The sequence below is a fragment of the Pygocentrus nattereri genome, chromosome 2, assembly GCF_015220715.1.
Source record: "Pygocentrus nattereri isolate fPygNat1 chromosome 2, fPygNat1.pri, whole genome shotgun sequence".
NCBI lineage: Eukaryota > Metazoa > Chordata > Actinopteri > Characiformes > Serrasalmidae > Pygocentrus > Pygocentrus nattereri.
Window position 1 is genome coordinate 5,721,894 of NC_051212.1, and position 19,134 is coordinate 5,741,027.

The following is a 19,134-nucleotide window of genomic DNA, read 5'->3' on the forward strand; positions in this document are numbered from 1 at the left end:
CCAGAAGACTCGTGTAGGTTCTCTGGTGGTTCTGGATGGTAAATAAAGTGTCTATATCTGTGTTGTAGTCATGGCGACGTCTGGTTCCCATCACCAGCACTGTGAAGACGTCTGAACCATTTCACACCAAACCCGCTCTGAATCTCTCTGTTTACATCTGAATTGAGCAAAAATGTTGAAAAATTGGCGGGGCTGTCCTTTACATCAACACAGTTACCCCCATCCCGAATGTAATTGATCAGCCAAGACGTGTTCGGTGTCTTTGCTTCTTTAATTGTATCGCTGGGGCTGCAAGGCTAATGTGGCTAATAAGTAATGAAGGCTTACAACTCTCCAGTTAGCATGGTGCTAAGTGCGTGTCTAAATCATCACACACTGTCCTCAAACTGTGAGGAGATGTTTAGCATCTCCAACAGACTTGATTATAAGGTTACTTAACGTGGATGACACACTTATCTAGAAACATGGACATTTACAGACAAATTATGGCATCAAAACTGAACTAAAACAGAAGAAACAACCTTCAGTCCACAAACGTGTCTTGGCTAACCAACTCAATTCAGGGGGAAAAGTGTTTTTTTTGCTAATCCATCAAACACTGAGCTGATGAGTCTGTTCAGGTCTGTTAGACCAGAGGAAAAACACTAAACTCTGAAACACAAGGTTCTTCCAGGCCAAGATGGAAATCTAGTGATTAGACTCCAGCTTGCGAGGGCTGACGGCCTGGTAGCTTCACATGCCGTCATTTTCAGATCACTGCCACAGAAATAAGCCAAACGTTATGACTGTTGAATAGGGGAAGAGCTAAGGGACGTTATCTACTGGACAGTCCCCACTTTGGGCTGAAGTTACCCAGCTCTAATGAGAAATTCTCCGTTATGAAGCTTCACACCTGCATTGACTCTTCAGCATATTACCTAAGTGCCTATGAGTCCAATCAGGTGTTTCAAATCAAGGAGCAACATCTGACAATCCTGCTGTAGCTCATCAGTGATGGACAGTCCAAGAACATCTATGATGAACTGAGTCAGCATCAATATAATGCTTTAAGGCAAATGAAAACATCTAACCAACAATAAACCAGGATACAGTTCCTGAACTGCAGAAGAGAAATAAAGTGGTCTGGACTGACTTTTGGACCTCCCGACTGTACGGTTAAAGCCTCTCATTAGACTAGTACATGGATCTCAATGAACGTGAGATGCTCAGTGATCTGGCAAAGTCTCGAGATCTGCCGCCCTGCAGATTACAGAATTAATCCTAACCTACTGTACCGATCACCAAAGGTAAAGCCAAAGCGAGGACCATCCAATAAAAGACGACCTCAGTGTTGGACAGTCCTCCCTTTTGGCTTGGGATAGCCAAACAGCAAGTTAGCCATATAGCTCTAATCCTAGTATTGTATGCTGAGTAACAGAACTTGTCAGTTAGGCAGCTAACTTAAGCCAAAGTACGATAGCCAAAGAGTAAGCAGCTTGAGGATGGAAGGGTGTTTCACAAGGCAGGGTTCTCCAATAAAACTGGATAAGTTCAGCCTAAGATGACTGCCTACAGTTAACCTGATATTTTGTGCTGAGTAGCCGGAGGTCTCAGTTAGCCTCCTAACTTGAGCCAAAAGTGAGGATTGTCGAATAGAACAACAGCTAAGTGGTGTGTCTACTAGATAATCTTCAGTTTTGGGATTAAACTAGCCAAATGGTTCTAATCCTGATATGTAGATCAAAAACAGGGTGCTGTTTGACACAGCAAGCTTCTTTAACAAAGCTGGATAACTTAAGCCCAAAGTGAGGCCTGTCCAACAGAAATGTCACCTAGCGCTTGTCTTACTAGACACACTCAAACATCTGGACTCTGGTTGGAACATTCCACTTTGTGGCCTCCACCCCCTCAGTTAGCCAGCTAACCTAAGCTCAAAATCAAAGAAGAGAGCCAAGAGCTCCTGATTCCTGCTGTGCAATCCTGAGTTTTGGCTCAAGTTATCCTCCTTTGAGATATACTCTCCGGGGTAGTGTCACCCAGTGATTCTCCACCAGCATCCACGGTGAGCTAGGTGAGCTGTTGTGAATAGCTTGAGACCTTTTATGCCTTCAGCATTGGGTACACTGAACAAAACAGCAAGAAAAGAGGGTGGAAACTATTTAAAAGAACCCACAAGCCATAAACTCAGGTTATGACAACAGGGCAGTGAGGAAGAAAAGGATGCGAGATGGAGACACTCGTCCACTTCTTCCCTCTGCTCTCCCTGGTCCTCGTCCCTCGTTTGTATTCAGGCGTGCAGCCCTTCAGACAGCATCATTTACATTTAAATAGGAAAGAGTCTGCGACCAGGCAAATGCACAAAAGCTCTCAACTGGGGAAAACATTTAAAAAGTGACAGAGAAAGAGCAGCTTTCCTCCACCGCTGAGCTTTTCCAAGACCCGATATCTCTCCCTTGTTTGTCTTATACAGGTGGTGTCAGGTTGTTATTGTGAAAATTGCTTTGAGGAGCAATTTTGCGATATTATAACAGACGTCAGGGGTCAGGAAAAGAAAAGGAAGCAATGTGATCCTACCACAGTTAAGTGTTTTTGTCAGGGGGTATTTCACAAAGCAGTCTGCCAGATAACTGCAAAAGTCAAGTACAATAGCAGGAAAGATGAGGGACATTTCTGTTGGATGCACTTCAGTTTTAGCTTAAGTTATCCAGCTTTTTTGGGGAAATTTAACAGCCTCATGCTCTATAATGGGCTTGGCAATTAGCCTTTTGAGCCCAATCAGGTGGGCTTACCTCAGTAAAGCTAGATAACTGAAGTCAAGGGTGAGGCTTATCCAACAAGAATGTCCCTCCACTCTTCTCCTACTGGACAGATATGACTTTGAGCTTAAGCCAGAGTGCTCAATCCTGGTCCTGGACATCTACCACCCTGTGGAGTTCAGATCCAACACGCCTGGTTCATACAGTCAGATGGCCCTGAAGGCCTTGTTTACCTGGATCAGGTGTGTTGGATTAGGGTTGGAGCTGAACTCTGCAGGTACACAGATCTCCAGAACCAGGATTGAGGAACCCTGGCTTAAGCGATCAGGCTAAACAAAAGATCCTGCTTGAAGACATCACACTGGTGTGTTAGAGGCAGAAAAACACTCAAGCATTCAACAACCATTCTTAAAAATAAAGGTGTTAAAGAGGTCCTTTGGAGCAAAATCCATAACAGAACTTTGGTTACTTGAACCTTTCGATTGAAATAAGATGCACAAGGGCGAAGACCCCTTCTTAAGTCTGAAGAATGTCCACATAACGTAAAAGGTTCTATATCAACTGAATATTTTGTTCTTAGAACCATTGGTCCAAGCTAAGAACCATTTAAGAACCTTTATTTTCAAGATCACTACAAAATGCACTCTACAGGATGTACAAGGAAGGTGCAACATGAGTATGTCTAAATTTCAAACCAACTAAATATATATTAAGAATTTCTTCCCAAAACGTAATCAAATTTAGCTACGCTACATTTTCTAAGGCTCAGTGCTTGCGTTGTTTATCTTCTGCACCTCCAAATTACAATCTGCATGTTCCACCAAGCATGAAATATGCTGACATATCAGTAAACCTCCACACTTCTAGCCAAATGAAAAATGTTGTTCAGGAATTCCAAAAATATGTGGAAATCAAATCTTTAAAGCTCATGAATCATTGGCTTTTATCGATGCTTAAAGTCAGTCCCTTCATTTGGACCTCTAGGAACCATTTGTCACGGTCAACGAAAGTCGCTCTTTAAAAAAAAAAAAAAAGTCTCTCTTCATAGGCATTTCTCTGAAGCCAGGGGTGCAATAAGGGCAAAACTGAAGTAAAGGCTTGAAGCTAAATCCAGTAATGCATATGGAAGCAGTATGTGAAGTAACCGAAAGAAATCATGGAAAAAGAACAGCAACAACCACCAAACATGAACACAACCAGGCATCCATAAGGAGGAACCAATGATTAACACTGTTTTGCTTTACAAAGGCAGGTAAATTTGCATGAAACTGTCCCAGCATCAAAGACAAGACATCGCCTTCTCAAGAAAAGTGGAAGAACAATGAATGATCACAAAAGAAGGCAAGACTTTTGGCCAACAGAACATGCCTTATGCTTTGTGCTTGGGTTTCTCGGTTTTTCTAGCTTTGCTTTTATAAAAAAAAATCTTTAATGCCAAATGAAAGGAATGCTCTACAGAAGCTCAAGGCTGCTTTCTACAGCTTTAACTTTAGCATCATCGAATACCCTGCCAGGACAAACACATTCAGCTTATAGTAAGTATTTTAGCAAAATGAGGTTCTCTATAAAATTGGGCTGCACCATGAAGCTCCTGCATTCTGCAGATTAATATCTCTTTCTGCGCTGCTCTTTGGGAGGATATAATGGAGCTTTCTCCTTAGAGAAGCAGAACAGCCTCCATCATATTCATAAAGAAGCTAATTTGAAAGGGTAACACTGCTACGCAATGTTAGCAAAGGTTACCTTCGACGATAGCTCAACACAAAACCCGTAGAAAACCTGCACCAGAGGATCGCTCTCTTCAATGAGGACTTCTTTCAATTAGCAAAAATATATAAAGACGTATTCCTCTGAAACCTTATATTCTTATCAAAATCTTGTAAATTTGACTTTCTCTCTAGTTAAACTCTTTCTACTCGTTTACGTTCCTATGACCAGAATCGGGACCGAGGTAAGATGCCACACTGACGTCTCGACCCAGGTCTTCTCAAATGAGATGCTTTATAAAACAGTAGAAAAGAAGCACGCACATTTGTGAGGGTGGCTAAAGCTTCAGTTAGCATTAGGCAGCGCCTCACAATACCCAAGCGCACTCTGTGAGAACGTTGGGGATCCAAAGTCTGTTGCATCCAACCAAGTTTTCAAGTGTCCGTGAAATGCCTTGTAATAAAACAGTAGAAAAGAAGCACAAAGAGTATCCAGGGTTGTTAAGGCTTGAGTCAACATTAGGCAGCATCCCGCGATATCCAGCCGCTCTCTGTGAGAAAGTTGAGGATTCGCCTCTTCAGCACTTTGTCCAGGTAGCCAGGCAGTCGACTTTTTGCAGGGACTCCCTGCCTCTTCTGCAGATGGTCCTTGATGATGATGGTCTTGACGGTTAAGTAACGGGTGGGACTCAAGTTCAGAGAGTTGCAAAGCACCTTCTCGCGATCAGAAAGCAGCTCAAAGCCCGGTAAATGCTCGATCGCTGCAAATTCACCATCTTTCCCTTCCTCTTTGATGGCCCCACCCCCTCCACTGCCTGCTCCGCCTCCTGTGGCCCCAGCACCGCCACCTCCGATCCCAGACGAGCCCCCTAATCCTCCACCGCCTCCGCTACCCCTCTTGGAACTCTTGTTCTCTTTCCTTTTCTCTCGCTTATGCCTCGCAGCTTCATATTCGGCAGACTCGTCCAGCCGAGTGATCCCGTTGCGCCGGTAGCGCTGTAGCTCGCGTACCTTTGCCCGCAAAACCCGCTCCTTGTGCATGTTGTCGAAAAAGTCCTCAAACTCCCTGTGCGCCATGAACTGGCACAGCGCCCGCAACTTTGTGCGCTGCTCACGTTCTTCCTTTGTGATCTTGCGTTTTGGTGCCGAAGATGCTGCAGCTGATGCTGCAGTCACGGAACCTGCGCTTCCAGTCATTGTCGGAACATTAGTCGTTGCATTTCCGCCAGCCAATCCCGTGCCTCCGACACCTCCTGACCCGACTCCTCCAGTGCCACCTTGCTTGTCCCGCTCTTTATCCTTCTTGTCCCGGCCAAGAAAAGCTGGAACCAGGTTGTAGTCCCTGGCAATGTTCTTGCGCCTTTGGCGCTCCCTTAACTTCCGTACATACATGTCCACGTGAGCACGTTTCATTTCAATCTCAACATCCTCGTCGTCGTAGTTGACCGATAACCCACTTATGAGCTTCTCCGCCTCCTGGTCGTATTCTATTTCGTAGTCATCCCGCAAAGGCATGTATCCCAGCAGCTGCTGCTCGGCCACCGAAATGTCCAGTGGGGGTAAAGGGGTGGTCAGGCTGGGTGAAAGGGGACCCCCGCCAGGGCAGGTGTGGTCCGTCACGCGGTTGGGAATGCTATCAGGGATGCAAGCCTTGCCCAGGTTGCCATGGATGTACATGCTGACGTAGTGGTCCATGACTTCCTGAGGGGTACGAGAGGCTCCAACATGGGCAGCCATGTCCTCCTAGAACAGTGTACAGATGAAGAAATGATCAGATAGTGACACGCAGACACAGTGTGGTTGTTGGGACAAAACCTTTCCACTTTCTAATTTTTTTGCAAAATATTTGGTTAAAATTTTACGAGAAACAGAGCAATAGAAATAGTCCAAAATTAACCTGTTCCATTAACTTTCATTTAAAAATTACGAATGTTTTTTCAGACTCCAGAGTTTGAGATACAAGGTTTTGGTGTCCAACAGCTACTCCATCTTCCTGCTCACCTAACACTGTCCTTCCCAACATTAATAATTTATAAATTAACATCCATCAAAATATTACAGAAGAGCATGGTACTGTTTGAAACCAGCAAGTTACTGCTTACATTTCAAACCACTCAACACTTCATTGTAGGACCATTTACCACCAAACTACACATCCATCACTGTGTTTATCCATCAAACAGGTACTTTAATACAGTGTTTCTCAACCTTGGTCTTAGAAGGCCCACGTTCCTGCTCATTTCAGTGCTTTTCCTTCTTTAGCTCTCACACTTTAACTCAATAATGAGCTGTTAATACGCTGATTATTTGAATCACTAAACATTAAAAAGAGCAGGGCAGGACACTTTTTAGGACCACGACATTTTTGTTTATAATGGGCTTTATTAGGCTTATTCTGCCCAGTTGGTGTCCAGTAAAACTCAAGTAAACCCATAACCCAAACCCACAAGTAAACCCTTTTCTAACCAATATAACCACATTAAAAGCCCCTCGTCGGAACTTGAAACAGAGTTTAGTTGACTCTTTTTGGTACTCAGTTGGTGTCCAGCGGCCTACCTAACAATAATTAATCCATAATCTATGTTATAACGACTTTGAAAGTACAAAATACATCAAGTACATGGAAATAACTGAACAAAACCACTTTCGACCCACCTCTGTTTAATGTAACTTCATATTAAGACCTCTCACTGACCATAAGACACAGATAACCTAGTTATAATAGCTTTATATACTGTTTATCCCACTCAGTTCAGTCTAAGATTTGTACTTCACTGGTGTGCAGTGACTTCTGCTCTTTTATAACCAAGTTAACCACATTAAAAGCCACTTATCTGAGATGCGGGTAGTTTGATTTTGTTTTGTACCCAATGTGTACAGTACGTTTACATTCATGGCATTGGGCAGACGCTCTTATCCAGAGTGACTTACAATGTGATCATTTATTTTTACACAGGTAGGCCAAGGCGGCGTTAGGAGTCTTGCCCAAGGACTCTTATTGGTATAGTGTAGGGTGCTGCCTAGGTGGGGCATTGAACCCCAGTCTACAGCGTAGAAGGCAGAGGTGTTACCCACTACACTAACCAACCACAGTTTGAACTTTGGTTCTCTGCTCAAATAACAATAATAAACCCAGAATTTAGAAGATATAGTGGCTTTAAACATACACATCTACACACTCACCTCTGCTTTAAATAGCATAATATTAGGACTTTTCACTGACCATAGAAAACACATCATCCAAGTTATTCTAGCTTTGTATTAGGTTTATTCTTCCGGGTCCAGCTTTGGTTTTGTACCCAGCAATCTCTTTTCTGACCAGTCCAACCGTAATAACAGCCCCTGATATGGGCTGTAAGTAGAGTTTAGCCAACTTTGTTTTGTACCCAAACAAAACGTAAGTATTAAAAAGTAGGTAGTAAAAATGACTAAACACATCAAGTACATCAATACTACACTCTACACACTTCTGCCCACTTCGGTCACTGTAACAACTAGATAACGTAAGATATAACGGCTCTTATCAGGCTTATTCTCTACAGTTCAACCGGTGTCCAGCAGAACTCTGGTTCACTCTGCCCACCGAACAATAACAAACCCATAATCTACGTTATAATGGCTTTATAAGCACACATCCATCAAGTTTATGGAACTGAATGAATAAAACTACATGCCCCATTTCTGTCAAATGAATGAAACTACTCTCTGCTCTACTCTCTGTTTACAATAGCACCACATGATGACCACTCACTGACCATAATGCATGGACAATCTAAGTTTTAATGGTTTTAAAAGCCCAGAAATACACCAAGCGGATGAAACTGATCGAACGAAACTGGTTTCTACTCATCTCTGCTTACAATAACGCCACATTAGGACCATTCACTGACCATAATAATCCGATATATTGGCTTTATACTAAGCTTATTCCACCCTGTTCAGTCTAAGTCCTGGACCCAGCTGGTCTCTGGTTCTCTGTCCATCTACCAATAATAAACCTATAAACCAAGTTCTGATGGCTTTAAAAGTACAAATGCATTAAGTCTGTGTAACTGACTGAATGAAACTACTTTCTACCCGCCTCTGTTTACAATATCACCACACTGGGACCATAATAATCAGATATTTTGAGTTATATTGGCTTTATACTAAGTTTATTCCACCCTGTTCAGTCTAAGTCCTGGACCCAGCTGGTGTCCAGCTGGCCCTGCTGTTTTCTGACCCCACTGAAAGCCCCTGAGCCGGGCAGCGAGCGGAGTTTGGCTGAGTGTGGTTACCCAGTTGCCGAAGCCGTACTGCTCGATGGCGTCCAGGAGGCTCTGCTCCTCTCTGCCCGTCCAGCCTCCCTCCGCCTCGGCTCCCCACAGGGCGAACCGGCCTCCGTCCACCTGCTGGTATCCGTGCCATCTGCGGTGGTTTCCGATCTCCGCTCCGGCCGAGAAGCACTCGGGACACAGCTCGATGTCCGGACAGTCCGTGCAGCGGATCCGCAGGTTGCTCACGTCCGACAGGCAGTTCACACAGTACTTCTTCCCCAGGTCCGCCATTTCTGCTCCTCCCGCTGCTGCCGCCTGCTGCCGCTGCTGGAGACGCGCAGCGCCGCGCTGCGCATGCGCGCCGCTCCGCCCCCCTCGCTCATTAATATTAACCAGGCGCTGTCGTGAGGCGGCAAGCTCATGAATATTTAGAAAAATAGCGGCGCCGACCGCGCTGATTGGCTCCCAAAAAGCCGTTTCCCTGACAACCGGTATGAAAACAGAAATGAGTTTTATTTTTAATTGAAGGAGAGCAGAGCGGAGTTTCAGCCAGGGTGAGGACAGTGATCCATATTCAATATCGAATGCACTCCTATTCATTTACGGTTTATGTGTGGCTGAGTTTTGTTATTATTGTTATTCGCTGAACTGAGAGCAAATGTATCAGTTTTTTTAGTACATCATTATCGTCTTATTCACACTCAGAGACGTCTGTCTGTCTTTCTCTGTGTCTGTCTCTCTCACTGTTCAGCTGTCTGTCTGTGTCTCATCTGTCTGACTATTCATGTTGGGTTGGTTAGTGTATTGGTTAACACCTCTGCCTTCTACCCTGTAGACTGGGGTTCAATCCCCACCTGGGTAAACACCCTACACTATACCAATAAGGGTCCTTGGGCAAGACTCCTAACACCACCTTGGCCCCCCCCCTGTGTAAAGCAATCAAATAAGAGCGTCAGCCAAATGCTGTAAATGTATTCCTCTGATTGTCTATCTGTTTGTATGTTAATCAGTCTGTCTGTCTGTTAGCTTGTCTGTCTATCCATATGTCTGTTAGTTTGTCTGTATGTTCATCAACCTATCTATCTGTCTGTATGCCTGTCTGTCTGTCCATCTCTCTGAGGACAGTCTTTTACAGAAAGCGTCCGTATTGATCCACTCAGTATTGACGGCTTCAAACAGCTGAGAAACACTGCTGAGCTGGTTTGAGTTTAATCTGACCCCGAATGTTCTCTACAGGGTTAAAATCTGGACTCTGAACAGGCCAAAGTCATCAGTAAAAACCATTATATTGTACATCTCTCTCTATATTTCTGTCTATCCCCCCGTCTGCTGCTCTGTGTTTATTTGTCTATAGTCCTGCCATTTTGGTTTTGTTGTGGTTATTTGTTTTAATTCACTGTATCGTGGATGTTTTTATGTCTTCTATTCAAATATTTGTCTTATAGCAAAATATTAATAGTAGCAATTACAAATAACTTTGCATATTTGAATAATAACATTTATAATAAAATATAAAAGAAACAAATTAATAACCTGCAAACAAACTCGCTGAAGTGTAGAAAATGGAGGAGCCATCACTGGAGGAAGTGAGTCCTGCTGCAGACGCCACAGTGGCAGACAGCTCAGAGGGGCATGGAGATGTGGTCCAGACAGAAGCAGCAGATGCCATCCAGGATGGTGAGGAACCAGCTGTCCCCGAAGCTGACACCACCACAGGCCTGGAGGCAGAGGAGATGGAGAAGCCTGCAGCAGAGGAACATTTAGGTCTTGTTCCTGTGGAGAACCTTCCAGAGACGGCTGAACTGGAGACCATAGGAGAAGAGCCTGAGGAGGCTGTTCTCCTACCAGACCAAACAGCTGGAGGAGATCTACCCACCGGTCTGACTTTTGAGGAGGGTGAGGCTCCAGGTGTGGATCCTCTCATTGGAGAGCGTTTCTCCAGGGAGGGCAGCATCAAAGCTGAGGGAGATGAGCAGGAGAAGGAGGACGAAGGGCTTGCGGTGCTGCTCTCAGGCACTTCAGAGCCAGAGGGCCAGCAGCTTGAGGATGAAGCTCCCTCAGATCAGCTGCAGATAGAGCAACAAAACCTTCAGACCCGCTACAAGGAGCAGCTGGAGATTCTACAGGAACTGCAGGCAGAGAGAGACAAACTCAGCCAGGTCAACACTCAGATACAGGTCAGACGGTCTATCTGTCTATCTATCTGTCTGTCTGTCTGCCTGTCTATATATCTATTTGTCTGCCTGTCTATCTATCTGTCCATCTATCTTTCTTTCAGGTCAAGTTGGCCGACTACTTCCGTAGAAAGATGGGTGAAGACCCTCGGCCAGAGCAAGAGAAGGTCGTGTCTGACCTGCAGCTGCGCTACCAGACATATCTAGATGCCATTGAGGATCTGAAGTGGCAGCGACTCCATCATTTGGAGCTCCACCAGCAGCAGGTGGAGGAGCTGAAGAGGCAGAGCCAGAAAAAGCTGGAGCTGGTGGAACGAAGTTGGGGAGCTCTGATGAAGAAGAAGTATGAGTTAGCTGTAACAGCTCTGGCGCGAAAGCTGGGTAAACCGGTCGCTCAGGCCCAGGTGGAGCAGCTCCAGCAAGCTGAACAGAAACAAGAGGAGGAACTTGTGGCTGTCAGGCTCGAAAACATCAAGCTGAAGATGAAGACGAGGAAGCTTGAGGTGGAGCTGAAGGCCAAAGAGGAGCTGGCTGAAGGTCTACATCGGATTGACTTTGAGCAGCTGAAGATCGAGAACCAAACCTACAACGAGAAGATCGAGGAACGCAGTGAGGAACTGCTGAAGCTGAGGAAGAAGATCACCCACACTGAGCAGGTGGGGCTGAGCATTGAAAGAATTAGGCTACGTTCACATTACCAGGCTGATGTGGCACAAATCAGATTTTTTTGCCCTAACTTGACACAAATCTGATCTTTTCAAATCCGACCCGAGTCAGTTTCATATGTGGTCCTAGATTGGATACGTATCCGATACGTGGCCGTATGACCTTAATATGACTCTCAGATTGGAATTCATGTGCTTTCTTTCCACTGCGCTGCGCCGTCATTCAGCGTTACCATGGCAGCAGCGCTGTACAGACGTTAAAGCCTGTAAAAGGTGGAAAAGCAGCTCATCTCACCTTTTTCTCCTCCGTCTGGCTCTAATAATGAAGCTGAGAGCTGATCAGAGTTAATGATCTTCTCAGAGAAGCTCGTTCTGCTCGTTAGTTTGTGCTGATGATGCAGTGATTCAGTCACGTGACGTTACTGAGTAGGAGGAGCTCATGAGGGTCAGTTCAGGCCGGTTCATCACATTAATGACAGATTTGAGTCACTTACCTAAACGAGTGGGAGCCGTCGAGTCAGAGAGATCGGATCTGAGCAAAAAATCGGATTTGAGCAGCGAGGCTTGTAACGTGAATGTAGCTTCAGTGACTTGTGTAGGGATGCATCAATACCGATGCTTGCATCAGGGTTTGAGTCAATACCGTGCTCATAAAAATTCACTGATACAGTCAACATTTCCTACCAAAGTGCCGACTTTACTCTGACTGAATAGAATAGCAAGGTATGACCGTTACCCCTATGGAAAAAATATATGGTCTTATCTATTTATATATTTGAAAGATTTTTAAATACATTGCAGTCCATACTGAAATACATCCAAAACACTTGAATGTATTTCAGTATATTTTGCCATATTAACCAAAGATACTTTAAAATGCTTTTATTTGTGGAAATATTACACTTAGAAATGTACCATAAAAAAATACATTTAAAAACGTAGGGGCAGTCGTGGGCTGGAGGTCAGGGAACTGGCCCTGTGACCAGAAGGTTGCCGGTTCGATACCCAGCACCGACAGTCCGTGACTGAGGTGTCCTTGAGCAAGACACCTAACCCCCAACTGCTCCCTGGGTGATGTGGATTGGGCTGCCCACCGCTCCGGGCAAGTGTGTTCACTGCCCCCTGGTGTGTGTGTGTGTGTGTGTGTTTGTGTGTGTGTGTGTGTGTGTGTATGTGGTGTTTCACTTCATGGATGGGTTAAATGTGGAGGTGGAATTTTCCCGTTTGTGGGATTAGAGAAGTTTAACTTAACAATAACCAAAATACTTAACTGTTTGATACCTTTTGAAATGAATTTGTATTCCAGTATCTTAATTTTAAATACGATTAAATGAACCTTTAACATGACATAACTGAACGTTGCAGTTATGGTTTGATATCTAGTTTATCTGGAATGCATTGTGTGTGAATGTCTTACTGTATACGTAAATGATTAATGTAAAGATCAGCGCCGTTTATTCAGCTCAGGCATATTTAGTCATATCTGTAACATTTGCTAAAACTAAATACAATTGAAAAAATATAAGAACAAATATAAATAAATGCATTGTTTTTTAATTAAATATTTAATAAATACATTATTTGGCCATTTTTCACACATTGTAATAAAATATTTGAAAAATTAAATACATTTGGAAACTGGAGCTACAAAGCTAACATTGCTAACAAACACTAGAAGTCAATAGTCACCGAAATCTTTTTTTGTCTGTACGTCCCCAAAACTTCTCACAACCTGCTTAAACCATGTCCAGGTCTTCAATAAGGTACCACAGACTTGCTGACGTGGTTTTGAACACATCGTACAGGCACACGAGTGTCACGTTAGAGTAGCGATTTCTGTTGTTTATGTTTGTGAAAATTCATCCTCATTAATTAGGATTAGATTAAATTCTCGATTAACAAAAATATTAATGACTAAACTGGAATTGAGGAAAAACTAAATTACAATACTCATTTTTATATGGGAGTAGAAGTAAAACGTCACCGTCAGACCAAAACTTTGCGTCTGCATTTTCATCATTTTTCTTTCTTTTTTTTTTTTTTTTTTTACATAATTTGAAGCCACAATTTTAAGATTAGATTAATAGACCCTTATTTAACCCATCGGTGAAGTGAAACACCACTTACACACTAGTGAATACACACATACACTAGGGGGCAGTGAGCACATTTGCCCGGAGCGGTGGGCAGCCGTAACCACGGCGCCTGGGGAGCAATTGGGGGTTAGGTGTCTTGCTCAAGGACACCTCAGTCACGGACTGTCAGCTCAGGGGATCGAACCAGCGACCTTCCAGTTGCAAAGCTGGTTCTACAACCTCCAGCCCTTTACATTGTGTTAAAATTTCACAATGAATGGACCAACAGAAACGGCCCAAAATTACTAAGAAAGAAAATCGTTGTTATGTGAATTTCCATTAAAGGTTAAGGATGTTTTTATCCGTCTCCTGTACAGCCACCATCCCAGAGATTTGAGGCCTTACACAGGTTTTCATTGCTTTAATGGGTGAAGCATTTATTCCTTTTTTCTCTTTTAATGGTTTAAAAGAACCCAATGTTCATCATATCCTTTCATATCATATTCTTTTAAATCTCTTGATCTTTTTCAGCCACACTCACTTATCTTACTCAGTTTTATTTTTTCCTTAACATACAGTCGTGTGCAAAATTTGGGGCAGCAAATTTTCTAAGTTTACAAAAGTGAACGCCTCCCCTACAGAGACACACTACCACACATTTTAATACACAGTTATTGTTTATTGACTTTATTGACTTCTGTTTATTGGTGTATCCTGCCTTCCGCCCGATGACTGCTGGGATAGGCTCCAGCACCCCCACCCCCGCGACCCTGACGAGAAGGATGGATGGATGGATGGATGGATGGATGGATGGATGGATGGATGTTTATTGACTGAATTTACCATATTGGGCAAAAAAAAATAATAGTAAAAATAATAGCTTTATTTATTAGGCATGTTTCTCGCGGCTCAAAGTGCTTTCCAGGCAGATGATAAAGCTGATCAGAAATCAAAGAAACTATGCTGTATTAAATTAAATGAATAAGCAGCAAAGATGCAGATCAGATTAAAAGACAAATACCAAAAGAGACAGAATGTTTATTAAAAGATAAAGTTTCTTAAAATAAATTGTAAAATGTGGCAAAACTTTTGTTTTCCCAAAAATTCTTCGCATGTAATAGAAAACTGCACCCAGAAAATCAACAGAACACATCATTTGACTGGGTTTTCTGACTCTAAAACCAGTTAAAGTGCAGTGCACTGTAGCTCTCTGAGCTGTTTTTTTGAAGTGTAGTTTATGTGTAAAGACATTATTCTGTCCTAACGCTGTGTCTGGCGCTGTCAGGTGCTGACCCAAGTGAAGGAGAAGCTTCGGTTTGTTCAGGTGGAAAACCAGGCTAAGCGGGCTCAGCTGGCCGAGGTGGACGCTGCGGTGGCCCGAAAGAGGGACATGCTGACGCGAACCAAGCGGGCGCGTGACAGTCTGCGGGCGGATAACCTGAGTCTGCGTCAGCGCTGTGGCCTGCTGGGAAACAACATGCTCCTGAGGGACTTCGAGGAGAAGACAGATGCCTGTGAGAGTCTGAAGAGCAGACTGGAGACGCTGAAGAGACGCCATGCTGAGCTCACTCTTAAGTGTGCTGGAGTGAAGCAGAAGCTGGAGCACAGCAGGACAACAGACCACTGACGCAACAAAGACCACTGACACAGCACAGACCACTGACACAGCACAGGACCACTGACACAGCACAGACCACTGACACAGCACAGGACCACTGACACAGCACAGACCACTGACACAGCACAGGACCACTGACACAGCACAGACCACTGACATAGCACAGGACCACTGACACAGCACAGGACCACTGACACAGCATGAATCTCTAACACACCGTGGACCACTGACCCATCATAAACCCACTGACACAACACTGACCACAGACACAACATGGATGACTGATACATTGACCACTGACACACCGTTGACTTCTGGCACACAACAGACCACTGACAGTATAAACATATACATACAGACAACTCAGTACAAATATGTGTGAGAAATGCATTATTAATAAAACATTCTGTCATATACGAAAGTCTGAAAGACCCCAGAAACTTTCTGTTTTGATTTTCTGAGTGAAAGTAAGTCAAAACACTCTCTGCACTTAAACAGGCAGATTTCATAGCACAATTCCTAATTATTTTCTATGCAAGGCAACTAGAAAAAATTCAAAGCTTAAAGAAAATCAGCCGGCTAAAACTGGGAGAGAGAGAGAGAGAGAGAGAGAGAGGGAGAGAGGGAGAGAGAGAAGGAGAGGGAGAGAGAGAGACAGAGAGAGAGACAGAGAGAGAGAGAGAGGGAGAGAGAGAGAGAAAGAGAGAGAGAGTTAGAGAGAGAGAGAGAGAGAGAGTTAGAGAGAGAGAAAGATAGAGTTAGAGAGAGAGAGAGACAGAGACAGAAAGAGAGAGAGATATAGAGAAAGAGAGAGAGAGAGAAAGATAGAGAGTTAGAGAGAGAGACAGAAAGAGAGAGAGAGAGACATAGAGAAAGAGAGAGAGAGAGAGAGAGAGAGAGAAAGATAGAGAGTTAGAGAGAGAGACAGAAAGAGAGAGAGAGACATAGAGAAAGAGAGAGAGAGAGAGAGAGAGAGAAAGATAGAGAGTTAGAGAGAGAGACAGAGAGAGAGAGAGAGACAGAGAGAAAGATAGAGTTAGAGAGAGAGACAGCTAGAGGGTGAGAGACAGAGAGAGGGAGAGAGACAGAGAGAGGGAGAGAGACAGAAAGAGAGACAGAGAGAGGGAGAGAGAGAGAGTGAATGGTGTCTTCACCATCTTACACTGCAAGTTATATGTAAAATAAACAACTTTTTGTTTATCTACATAAACAACTGTTGATCCATCATTACAAATCACAGCTACTGTCCTGCAAACTGCTTCAGTAATCGAACCCTGTGTCATCAGTGAGATTCAGTCAACAAAGACAGTGTCCGTCATGCACATCTTAACAACGTCACCAAGACCTGCTCTCAGTCAGGCTGAAGGCCACGAAGGATCCCAAATGGTCACCTTTCACCCACTAAAGGCACTTCTCCACTACATGGTACCAGAAACGGTCGCTATTTTGGAGCAACAAGAACCGCCTTGTCGTCTGAACGCTGACGTAGTTTTTCCCAAACTCTCCTGTTTTCATCAGCAGTCTGTTCTCTTACTCATGTCAGCCTCTTCTGAACAAAATCAGTCTCATTCACGTTCGTTTGGCATCGCTATGAAGACCAGTACCAAAAGTGAGTCGAGTTGAGTCGAGCTGGTACCATGCAGTGCAAAAGCAGCATACAATGATGGAGATGCCCAGTTCCAGCTCTTGTACCACGGATGGCCACCATGTCTGGTGGGCTAGACTGGAGATGGGCATAAACGAGCTCTTATCTCATGTCACAGTGCCCTTTCTGAAGGACGTACCACAGGCCTCACAGAGACACCACAGCCTAAGAACTAATATTCCTAGGTGTATAAATATATATTCTGAATTATAATGTTCTACATTAAAGGTCTCGAAGCTGATTATAAGATATAATCTACATCCCTCCATTGGTAATAAACTCCAAAGAGCCCAGAACCACATGAACTTCACCCCATGTGTTCATATCGATCATCACTGTCCAAAGAAATACAGACATCATATCTCCAAACATAACAGCAGCACTGCTGTGTCTGATCCACTCAGACCAGCGCAACACACCAACACAACACCACCACATCAGTGTTACTGCAGCGCTGGGAATGATCCACCACACAAATAGTACCTGCTCTGTGAGGGTCCATGGGGGTCCTGACCACTGAAGAACAAGGTAACAAAGTATCCTGATCAGTGTAGCTTCAGTACTGTAAATATAAAGTATAGAGTCACTGTTAAGTGATTATAATACAGCGACACTATTTTTGAGCCACATGGTGATGATTCTTCTCTTAAAGCTCGTATTTGTAAAGCATCTAAAGCATCTTTCTCTGTTTTTGCCTTGACACCAACTACAGTTTCATTTTCTCACCAGAAGAGGGAGCCACCTGTTTATCAGTTTGTGAGGCACAAGCTCGAGCAAAATGGTCAGTGGACTGACTGATGTTCATTAAATGTAGATGTTCTTTAAATGTAGATGTTCATTAAGGGCAGTTCTCATGGTGAAAGGTCTTGTATGATGTATGTGATGAGGTTTATTCTCCAGTGAAAACAGCTCCTCTGATGTTTGGGACGTTTCTTCTGTACATGTTCAAAGGCCAGAGTACATGGACTGGACAAACACGGATCAACGCAAACACACACAGACGTCTGGGTGCTTCACTGTACCAGTCTTTGGTAATTAACAGACTATAGAAAGTTCTCTCCTCGCTCTCGTGGTTCATTTGACTTTTTGGTTCCGTTTCTGGACGTTCTAAGAACAACTGCAGACATTAGAAAGCTCATGCTTGTTCGTTCCTCTAGCTGTGCTCTGGCCTTCATAGTTACCCTCTAAAATATGGGTCTTTAAAGGCTGTTTAGTCAAGAGAATGGTTCAATGTTCGATTGAGAATGTGTGGTAACACTTTATTTGAAGGCTACCTTCATAAGGACTTCATGACGCATTCATAAGCACTGAATAATGTGTTTATGAAGCACTACTTGAACATTTATTAAGTGCTTATGTCGGTTCTCGCAACCTGACATAAGATGTTTTATAAAATAAATGACATTGTCCTGACATAATAAGAATAAACCTTGAACATATTTACAGCACTAAACATTTAAAACACTATACATAACTATTTATGTCAGCATTCTTAAGACGACACTGATATCAGGTTAAATATGCCTGGAAACCACCCCCTCTTCGCTCCATGTTGTGGATAAGATGATTGATGCAGTTATGTATAGGGTTTAAATATGTGATCAGACGCCACCTGTGCAGCAAGTCCAATCGTGAAATTTCCTCACTACTAAATATTCCACAGTCCACTGTCAGTGGGATTATAACAAAGTGGAAGCGATTGGGAACGACAGCAACTCAGCCACGAAGTGGTCGGCCACGTAAAATGACAGAGCGGTCAGCGGATGCTGAGGGGCATAGTGCACAGAGGTCACCGACTTTCTGCAGAGTCCATCACTACAGACCTCCAAACTTCATGTGGCCTTCAGATCAGCTCAAGAACAGCGTAGAGAGCTTCATGGAATGGGTTTCCATGGCCAAGCAGCTGCATCCAAGCCTTACATCACCAAGCGCAGTGCAAAGCGTGGAATGCAGTGGAGTAAAGTGCCGCCACTGGACTGCTCAGGTGGCGTCCGATCACGGTACCACGCTGGAATTCACTGAGCTCCTGAGAGCGACCCATTCTTTCACTAAAGTCTGTAGAAGCAGTCTGCAGGCCTAGGGGCTAGGAGTTAGTTTCCCATTAATAGAGTGAAGATTTAATCACTCAGCTGAGTTCAGTCTGAACCTTCCACATTTTGGCGATCGATTATGTCCATTATCTCCTTCACCCACCTAAAGCCGGGGTCCGCACACACATGATCGCCATTCTTGATGATAAGACTGCAGTGAAGGGAAGATG

General features: G+C 43.9%; 2 protein-coding genes across 3 annotated transcripts; one reads left to right on the forward strand and one right to left on the reverse strand.

The window, feature by feature from the left end:
* Positions 1-190: 190 nt before the first annotated feature.
* On the reverse strand, positions 191-9,001 carry tada2b (transcriptional adaptor 2B). Its single transcript, XM_017687710.2, has 2 exons — positions 8,719-9,001; positions 191-6,184 (listed from the first exon to the last, which is right to left on the reverse strand). Exons 1-2 carry the CDS (start codon positions 8,986-8,988, stop codon positions 4,961-4,963), a joined length of 1,494 nt encoding a protein of 497 aa, XP_017543199.1. The 5' UTR covers positions 8,989-9,001; the 3' UTR covers positions 191-4,960.
* A 194-nt stretch (positions 9,002-9,195) lies between these two features.
* On the forward strand, positions 9,196-15,652 carry ccdc96 (coiled-coil domain containing 96). 2 transcript variants are annotated; one of them, XM_017687709.2, is made up of 4 exons: positions 9,196-9,251; positions 10,252-10,874; positions 10,976-11,527; positions 14,897-15,652. In XM_017687709.2, the coding sequence occupies exons 2-4, from the start codon at positions 10,260-10,262 to the stop codon at positions 15,236-15,238; spliced, it is 1,509 nt and encodes a 502-aa protein (XP_017543198.1). In that variant the 5' UTR covers positions 9,196-9,251; positions 10,252-10,259; the 3' UTR covers positions 15,239-15,652. The 2 variants fall into 2 exon arrangements, with proteins under 2 accessions (XP_017543198.1, XP_017543197.1); XM_017687708.2 differs by having other exon boundaries at positions 9,221-9,251; positions 10,257-10,874.
* Positions 15,653-19,134: the final 3,482 nt, after the last annotated feature.